Source organism: Pseudorasbora parva, chromosome 24 (assembly GCF_024679245.1).
Source record: "Pseudorasbora parva isolate DD20220531a chromosome 24, ASM2467924v1, whole genome shotgun sequence".
NCBI classification, from domain to species: domain Eukaryota; kingdom Metazoa; phylum Chordata; class Actinopteri; order Cypriniformes; family Gobionidae; genus Pseudorasbora; species Pseudorasbora parva.
In genome coordinates, this window is record NC_090195.1 from 1,437,365 (window position 1) to 1,447,364 (window position 10,000).

The 10,000-nt window shown below is 39.0% G+C and overlaps 1 protein-coding gene across 1 annotated transcript in view; it reads left to right on the forward strand.

Annotated features, from left to right (window-relative positions):
- sspo (SCO-spondin) overlaps positions 1-10,000 on the forward strand; it is a 163,341-nt gene that overhangs the window by 118,204 nt on the left and 35,137 nt on the right. Inside the window, exons 91-98 of the mRNA XM_067434918.1 lie at positions 1,677-1,801; positions 2,025-2,161; positions 3,270-3,316; positions 3,598-3,816; positions 6,758-6,919; positions 7,438-7,554; positions 7,626-7,764; positions 9,876-10,000. The exon at positions 9,876-10,000 is cut by the window's right edge and continues 78 nt beyond it. Coding sequence (XP_067291019.1) covers positions 1,677-1,801; positions 2,025-2,161; positions 3,270-3,316; positions 3,598-3,816; positions 6,758-6,919; positions 7,438-7,554; positions 7,626-7,764; positions 9,876-10,000 — 1,071 coding nt within the window. The remainder of the gene's footprint in view (positions 1-1,676; positions 1,802-2,024; positions 2,162-3,269; positions 3,317-3,597; positions 3,817-6,757; positions 6,920-7,437; positions 7,555-7,625; positions 7,765-9,875) is intronic.

The window sequence follows — 10,000 nt, forward strand, 5'->3', positions numbered from 1 at the left end:
TCATCAATAAGATTCATTTCATTTCATTTATTTATTTATAAAGCACAAATAAACACAACAAAATTTGACCACTGTGCTATAAATAATAATATAAAGAAAACAATAATGAGAATTAAAAAAATATTTGAGCTTAAAAAGAAACCATGAATTATAATGAATGGATTTAAAAAGTAATAATAATAATAATAATTCACAGATCATTTGATTTAAAATCATTCGTGGCATTTACCCATTAAATCAGGTCAGTAGAAGATTTAACAAAGATATTGGTTTGAAATGTGTGTTTTGTCATTTAAATGACGAGACTATATGTCTTCTTTTTTTTTAAATTATATTTGCTCTAAATTGTTCTGGTATAATTTTAAAGTTTTTTAAAGATTTCTGGAACTGAGATTACTCTGGAAGACAATATATATATATATTTATTTATTTATTTTATGAAAAGCCTTTAGAAAAAAAAAATGTTTTGTTCTTAATTTGTTTATTATTTTAGGAAAATATAACATTCATAAATGTCGATGGACACCTAATTTTATACAGTTTAAGTTTGAGCTTTGTCAGTATCTTAAATCATGGAGGGTGTAAGGAACACCAAGGCAAACACACTTTAGTCACATGTTATTCTTTATGAGCACCTTTTTTATTTACCTCTGTAACTACAAATATGATTTTGATTTCAATACCCCAGTGTATAAAGTTATTCTTCCTTATGTTGTTGTGTATTCTGATTATTTTATTAGTATTATTGCAATCCGTGTTATTACTACTACTTATTTTTTGCTGTCATTAATGTTGTTCTGCACTTAATTTCAGTTATTGAATTTAAAAAAATGGTACTGAGTGATTACCATATTCAAATCCTTTTTATCACTACAAACACAAGAACACAGTATGATATTCAGTGCTGAGGAACCCTATTACAAAGTCCAGATTGTGGCTCTAGACCAGGTTTGGTTGATTATTGATCCAGGTTTCTCAGAGCGGAAGTCGTTATTGATGGGTTAACTTTTATAGCGGTGAATGACAGAATACATTATATATATATATATATATTTTTTTTTTTTCTCCACATTTAACAATAATGAACAATAGTGATTTCACAACTTTTCAAAAAGAGGGGAAGACAGAGTGAGATTGATTTTTGTTATTTGATGCAGAAGTAATATAATACAAACTATTACTATTATGAAAGTACATACATTTTTTTTAAAATAAAAATACAAAAAATGTTGCAGGATTTTCCTCATATTCTCCATTGTTGCGGCTCCTCTCTTCCCAGTCTGTCAGTAACTCTGTTTAGTTCCTGTCTCAATGAAGCTCCGCCTTCTGAAAGCACACTGTGCTCTGATTGGTCGGCTGGAGTGGTGTGTTGTGATTGGTGTTTGGGAAATGTCCCGCCCCTTACCATAACCGGCAGTTTCAACACACAACTAACTAATCCAACCAGGCCACGCCCCTTTATTCTGTGCATCAATTATTATAATGAGGAATATTGGAAAAAACTCAAGATGGAGGCGTTTCAGGAGTTCAGAAACACTGAGCTTTAAAGAGTATTTCAGTCATGATGCCGTTTGTGTGTTCATTCAGTCCTATATTGACGTGTGTGTGTGTGTGTGTGTGTGTGTGTGTGTGTGTGTGTGTGTGTGTGTGTGTGTGTGTGTGTGTGTGTGTGTCAGACTGTGAGAAGCCCTTCCTGTTCTCTGACTGTGGATCTCCCTGTGAGAAACACTGTGATCTGTTGGGTCAAACACACACGTGTGTGTCCCGTCACAACTGCACACCCGGCTGCTTCTGTCCTGAGGTACTTCACACACATTCACATTAAGAGTTTCATTAACACTTCACAGTAAGCTCTCGTGTGTTACTATTACAATGAGTGAGAAATATATTGTTACATTTTCCTACTTATGAGAACTGATGTATTTTTATGCACTGGAATGATTTTTTGGGACTGTAAATGTGAGAGGGCTGTGTGTGTGTGTGTGTGTGTGTGTGTGTGTGTGTGTGTGTGTGTGTTGTTCCAGGGTCTCCTGCAGCAGAACGGCTCATGTGTCCGTGCGGATCAGTGCGGGTGTGTTCAGCTCCTCCATCAGGGCTCACACACACCTGTGGCCGTCACTGTCCCACAGGGGGCGCTGGTGACCGTCGGCTGCAGTACATGGTGAGAGGCTGAGGCTCATCATACTGAGAGTGATCACTATATTGTTGTGTGTGTGTGTGTGTGTGTGTGTGTGTGTGTGTGTGTGTGTGTGTGTGTGTGTGTGTGTGTGTGTGTGTGTGTGTGTGTGTGTGTGTGTGTGTGTGTGTGTGTGTGATGGAAACAGTATAAAACAGACAGTATACAAACCACTACGCCTATGGAATGTCCCCACATGTCACAAAAACAAACGTGTGTCTGTGTGTGTGTGTATATGTTTGTGTGTGTCTGTATGTATGTGTCTGTGTGTGTGTGTGTGTGTGTCTGTATGTCTGTGTATGTGTGTCTGTGTGTGTGTGTATATGTGTGTCTGTGTGTGTGTGTCTGTATGTCTGTGTATGTGTGTACCGTGTGTGTGTGTGTATATGTGTGTCTGTGTGTGTGTGTGTCTGTGTGTGTGTGTGTGTGTGTCTGTATGTCTGTGTGTGTGTGTGTGTGTGTGTGTGTGTGTGTGTGTGTGTGTGTGTGTGTGTGTGTGTGTGTGTGTGTGTGTGTGTGTGTGTGTGTGTGTATATGTGTGTCTGTGTGTGTGTATATGTGTGTCTGTGTGTGTCTGTGTGTGTGTGTGTGTGTCTGTGTGTGTCTGTGTGTGTGTGTGTGTGTGTGTGTGTGTGTCTGTCTGTGTGTGTGTGTGTGTGTGTGTGTGTGTATGTGTGTCTGTGTGTGTCTGTATGTCTGTGTGTGTCTGTGTGTGTGTGTCTGTCTGTGTGTGTGTGTGTGTGTGTGTGTCTGTGTGTGTCTCTGTGTGTATATGCATGTATGTATGCATCGTTCTCTCTGTCTATCTATCAATATAAATGAATAATTGTATTTATATGTATATACATATACATATGTATGTATAATATAACATATATAAAGCTGTATTAGCTATCGAGGCCCATAACTATTACTTTTGTAACAAGTAAATAATTTGAGATATCATGTTTTCAGCAGTTCTTTTGAATTCTCATAATATATTTATGTTGAAAGTAAGAAACCAAACAAACACCCTAGAAACTGCACAGCAACACATTTTCTTCAGAGGATGTAATCATCCAGTGTTTTGTGTGTGTGTGTGTGTGTGTTTCAGTCTTTGTCATGACGGCTCTCTGCAGTGTGATTTACGGGAATGTGAAGGTATTTATAACTGTATAACTATATTCAGCTATGAGTGTCTGTTGTTCCTTACAGATCAGATCACCTGAAATCTAATAACTGACAGTTCATAAATAAATCACAATCTCTCTCTCTCTCTCTCTCTCTCTCTCTCTCTCTCTCTCTCTCTCTCTCTCTCTCTCTCTCTCTCTCTCTCTCTCTCTCTCTCTCTCTCTCTCTCTCTCTCTCTGTCTCTCTCTCTCTCTCTCTCTCTCTCTCTCTCTCTCTCTCTCTCTCTCTCTCTCTCTCTCTCTCTCTCTCAGTGATGGTCAGCGAGTGGTCAGAATGGACGTCTTGCTCTCCATGTATCCCAGCATCCTCCTCTCTCTCCAGCGTGGACGCTCCGGGTCTGGTGTCGGTTCAGCGCCGGTACCGGGCCTGTCTGGATGTGGACTCTGGGCTTCCGGCCAATGGGAGAGAGGGAGAGTGTGAGGAAGAGCTGGAGGAAGAGCGAATCTGTCCGCAGCCTGACATTTGCACAGGTGGGTCGGCCGCAGTTGCCATCTTTAGACTTCATCATCAAACGCTTCCTGTATTTTACTCTCAAACGTCTGAGTGGCATCAAAGCAGTGGCCAAAGGGCAGCGGACGGCTAACACTATGAACAAAACACACTTTAAACACACAGGATGGGAATGTCTGTCCAACGACTTGGCTCGCCTCATGAATATTCATAAGTTAATGTAAAACAGGGTAATTATCATTAGCTAACACATGACCAGTGATGCCAGTAACGCGTTACTCTAATCTACTTTTTTCCAGTGACGAGTAATCTAACGCGTTACTATTTCCAAACCAGTAATCAGATTAAAGGTGCCCTAGAATGAAAAATTGAATTAACCTTGCCATAAAAATAAGAGTTTAGTACATGGACATCACATCCTGTGAGTCTCAGACACCATAATTGCCTCCTCCTTCATATGTAAATCTCGTAAATCAAAAACACCACGGAAAAAAAAGTGCTTCTCAGCATAAACCCAACTGTGACGCAAGCGTTGGGGATCATTTATATGCACGCCCTCAACATTTGCATCTGTCCAAACATGTGCATTGTCAGGCAGAACTGACGGAGCGAATCATCAGGACTGCAGATAAACAAACTTCTCTCATGGACACACCTCACGTTCAAGCTGTGCAGGAGACGTGAGGACTTTTCTACCCTTCCCACAGATAAAACATGTCAACAGTCATGGTTAATGTTTATAATCCAATACCACAACAATTTAATTCAAGATCGTTCGTTTGTTCGGCCCATTTCAAGCAAGCTTCGCTCAGCATCTTAAACTGAAGAAAGTGGCGACTGTATTCCTGCAAGCAGTAAGTAGCGATTTATCCACTTATCGACTGTTTAAACAATTTCTGATTAAATTGAAAGTTTCTTAGAGAGACCGCATTGTCTAGATAACGTGAGACGCTAGTACAGTAACAATAGGAAACACCAAGTACCATACCAAACTAAATAGTGTGTCTAACGACAAAGGGGAATATTATTTTACAAAATACAACTGTAGATACGTTGCTTAGATCGTTCACTCGATCCTTCTAGCAAACGTCACCTTTTCCATCATATAAGTTAAAACGACAGTCATTGGACAAGGCTATTCATTTTGTAAAAAATATATATATATATATATATATATATTTATATTTTTGAGAACTTAAGTATGATGTTTTTGCATGCTTGTATTTCAGAGTACATCACGGTCACTGCGTAACGTTAGCCTACATTGTGACGTTATATAAACATGCAATATTGTTGATGAAAAAAGACAAGTCTAAAATGTAGACTGAACGACACTTTAAGCTGAACATCTCAAATGGAGATTGATAAAAGTCATCACTGGTTTTGTTTTGGGAAAGAAGATTTGTTCGTGCGGTTGCCAGATTTCAGTCATTAAATCCCCCAAACAGACCATTTCTGTGAAAAGAATGTGTATACTATCCGGTGTTTTACCTAAACATGTTCAATCTGGCAACCATATGCACATGAACTCTCTCTCGAGCACAGGTGATCTGAAAACACCAATAAACAAGCTGCATTTGATCAATCTCCATTTGAGATGTTCTGCTTAAAGTCTCCTTCAGTCGGTCTGTGTTCTGTCAGGACTCACGAGCCGCTTCGCTGAACTGCTGTGTTCTGTGAGCTGCTGAAATAAGCCAATCAGAGCAGAGCTCAACATTAATATTTATGACTCTTCCAAATAAGGCAAAAACAGAGCATTACATCCTAGGGACAATTTATAGGGTTGTAAATGGACCTGTAAAACTATCAGGACAATTTTTTCCCTTATAAGCCACACACCCTCTATGTAGATATCAGAGAACAATTGAACATATTGTTTAAATCATTCTAGGGCACTTTTAAAGTAACTTATCCAAGTCACTGTGAGTTACTACTTTAGTCATTTTCCTTGGTAAAAAATTTAAATATATATTTTTGTTTTCTTCTTTTCTTCAGGAAATATTTTTTAATTTCAACTTAAAATGTCTGGAGATACTTTGTTGACGTTACTGTTAAAATGCACTTCCGATAAAGTGAGTGTTGGCAACACCGGTCGTCATTTCTGTGTTGAGGCGGCGGCGGTGTTGTCGGAAACTGCTGAATGTAACTAATAAAGTAACTTGTAATCTTAGTTACTTTTAAAATCAAGTAATCTGTAAAGTTACTAAGTTACTTTTTAAAGGAGTAATCAGTAATTAGATTACTGTTTCAAAGTAACTGTGGCAACACTGCACATGAGAGCCTCTAAGTTCTTCAGATGAAGGTGCTGGGCGGATTTTTAATCATAAAGTTAATTTCATCATTCAATTATTATTGTTTTGCATTAATAAGTGCGGTTACTAATAATATTGCATGTTTGTTTATTGGAAATTTGAGAGTAAATCGATGAGCTTGAATTAAAATGCAAATCAAATTAACTTTTATTAACAATAGTAATGTGCAAAAATGGAAAATAAGTCAATAAGTGCTCATCTGCTGCCATCTACTGGTTATAGTGGTCATTTCATGCCTTTTTAATAAAAATCATTACATTAAAAATAACATTAAAACTGGGTAATATTTAGAGCTGTGACTGCTGGAAAAGTTGAATTTCACGCTTAAAAGGATGAACGAACCCTGAGAGGAATAATGTAAAAACATTTGATTATCTCTGCCACAATACCATGGTTACAGTCATTAAATCTATGGTGAATATTGGTGATTTGTGGATTGAAAAGGATTAATAATAGTAAATATAAAAATAATAATTTAAATAATATTAAATAATATAGTAGTATTAGTATCTAAATAATACCTAAATAATAATAACACTAAAATAACACTGACGTGAAATGGCCGGTCTAGGAAATTGCAATGTCATCTCGACCTGATTAATATTCATGAGGTAAGCTGTGAGTGATGATGTCACTGTCCTCTGGTCAGATGTGTGTCACTGGAGCTCATGGAGCGCCTGGAGTGTGTGTAAAGACCCCTGCAGCGGCGGATACCGTCAGCGAGAGCGCCGACCTTTGACCTCTGACCCTGGACCACACTGCAAGAGCCTACAGACGCAGTCTCAGAGCTGCAACACGGGCCTCTGTCCTGGTACACACATTACTCCTAATTTATTTTATTATAATTTTTTATTTTACATGTTCAACTACATGTGTGTACTATAAACTTTTATTTTACATTTTTATGTATCTATCATTTATTTAATATGTCAAATTTGTGTGTATATGTATAATTTATTTATTTGATTTTATTTATTTTTTATGTTTTCAAATATATGTATATATATGTATACGCACATTTTACATTGTATTAAATAATTAGGGAAATTAATTTATACATAAATATTTATAAATATTTATGTAATTATATAACAATGATTATTGATAATATTAATAAAAAATGTAGTAATTTATTAACATCACTAGTTATATAATTACATAAATAATTATAAATATTTATAAATAAATAAATTAAATAAAATAAAATAAAAAAATATTTATAATTATTTATGTAATGATTTTATTTTAATAATTTTTATAAATAACTATCCGTACGCTAGTTTAACCATCCAGGAGTTTTGATATAGTGATATATGCATCCAATCACAGGCGAGCATTGTGAGGACAGAGGGCGGGTCTATGACGACTCCTGTGCCAATCAGTGTCCCCGCAGCTGCGCTGACCTGTGGGAGCACGTCCAGTGTCTGCAGGGCACCTGTCATACAGGTAACTCTGACCTCTGACCTCTGCCACACATGACCAATGAGCAGGAGATATGAGTGTGTTTCTTGTTGCAGGGTGTGTGTGTGCAGATGGCCGGCTGCTACAGGACGGAGTGTGTGTGCGAGTGGACCAATGCCGCTGCGGCGTTCCTGTGGAGAACGGGACGCTCGAGATCCGACCCGGAGAGAACGTCACCCTCAGCTGCAACTCCTGGTCAGAGGACATTATTTATTTCACTAAGTGCAAATACACTCTTAAAAAGCAAGGTTCTTCAATGGTTCTTTGACGGGGTGAATGCAATGGTTCCATGAAGAAGCTTTAATATCCAATGAAACTTTCCGTTGCACAAAAGGTTCTTTAGACTATAAAATGTTTAGAAAAAATGGTTATTTAAAGGGGCGGTGAAATGCTGTTTCATTCACACTGAGCTTTCCAATGTTAAAGACTTGGATTCCCATCCTAAACATAGACAAAGTTTCAAACACTAATGTTGGACGTTTGATGGAGTATTTCTGTGTCAAAAATACTCCTTCCGGTTTCTCACAAGTTTCGGAGAGTTTTTTTCGAGTATGGGTCGGCTTGACGTTAAATAGAGCGGAAGGTCCTTGTATGGGCCGTACGGGCTCTTCTCCCGGTAGGGCGCGCGCGCGTGACTAGAGCGAGAGAGGAAACGCACGCCGTAAACACTCTCAGCTGCAGATCCAGTCGTCCGTGAACACTTCCGTCGCGTCGCGCTCCACTTTATTCCTCTGGGTGACGTCGAGCGACTTCAACGCTTCAGCACAGCAGTCCGGGAAGGCAGCGCTGCATTTGAACCGATTTGAACACAGAAATAACGGGAAGCTTCACAACATCGCTTCAGTCGCGTCGCAAAGTGGATCTCCACGCCGCTGCTGTCAGGAATTCACCAAATCATACCAAAGAAGTGTGTTTCTGACGGTGCCGTCCCAGCGATAAAGGTTCGGTCCTGCTTTGGAAGCAGCCGGTGAGTAAAACTGCTTCAAATGTCCGTTGTTGGCTATCGTCGCATGCGATCTATGGTGTGTGTTTAAATACATTTGTTTAGCTGACCACTATAGGTGTCGGTTTGGTTATTGTAAAACCACCCAAACATAAACCTAGCGTTCTCACAAAGCGTGCTTCGTCATTCAAATGCGCTAACGGACTCCATTGTTGTTCTCTGTATAACGTTACACTAGTCTGACGTGCAAAACCGTTTCGCTTGCTACTGCTAAGGTTTAGTCGCATACAATAGTCCATAAACCGAATCATGTCCTCATAAACTGCGAGTAAAGACACACAAATGTTGACAGGCCACTAAATGCAGTCCATACCACAGAGACGGACGTCCTGCTGCTGCTGCTTCTCCTGTTCAGTTTATTTCAGCCTCCGGATCTGATTCTGGATCATTATCTGTATTAGTTGAATCTGATTGATAGCTATGGTTTATTAGAGTAGCGTTTTCTTCTCCACGCTTGAGGACGTCACCACTTTGCGCGCTCGTCATTCTTTAGCTCCGCCCACTCGATACGCCTCCAGGCGCTCGTTTTTTTCCGGAAAGACTCGGTACAGCCCATATTTCTTTAATAAATATAATAAAACTAAAGACTTTTCGGAGATATGAAGGATGCAATACTACTCTATAGGTACTCAAGATTGACATGAGATTGACTGAAACTGAGTGTTTCACCGCCCCTTTAAGCAACGCGTCTTCTCATAGGATAAAGACACGCTGTCTCATGAATAATTATGAGACAGCGATGAGTCATCGCCACACTATAGTACAAGAAAGCGTCACAGCCCATGACGGACCTGAAGTTTCTTTCTTCTGCTGAACACAAAAGAAGATATTTTGAAGAATGCTTGTAATAAAGCAGAGAGAACAACCATTGACTACCATAGTAGGGGAAAACATATTATGGTAGTGAATGGTTGCTCTGTACAAACATTCTTCCAAATATCTTCTTTTGTGTTCAGCAGAACAAAGAAACTCATACAGGTTTAGAACAACTTGAGGGCGAGTAAATGATGATAGAAGTTTTATTTTGGGTGAACTATCCCTTTACAGGAAGTTGAAAATAGAGTAAAAAGGCTTAAAATTAACTTGTTGTCTCCCACATTCAATACTAACAGATGGTAACATTGTCTTCCATGATGTTCAACACACACACACACTTATGTTAAAATCTCAGAAAATTTGGTTTAGGGTTTCATGACCCTTTAAAGGACGTCCTGATGGAGGATGGGTGGTCAAAAGGATGTTTGTGTCAAAAACATTACAAGTACTCGCATATCTACACACAAATTACAATCTGTGTCTGCAGCGTGTGTATCAATGGCTCTCTGGATTGCACGGATCGAGTGTGTCCGGTGTACAGTCCGTGGGGGTCGTGGAGTGTGTGTTCGGTCTCGTGTGGGACGGGGCGGAGGACACGCGGGCGTTCCTGCA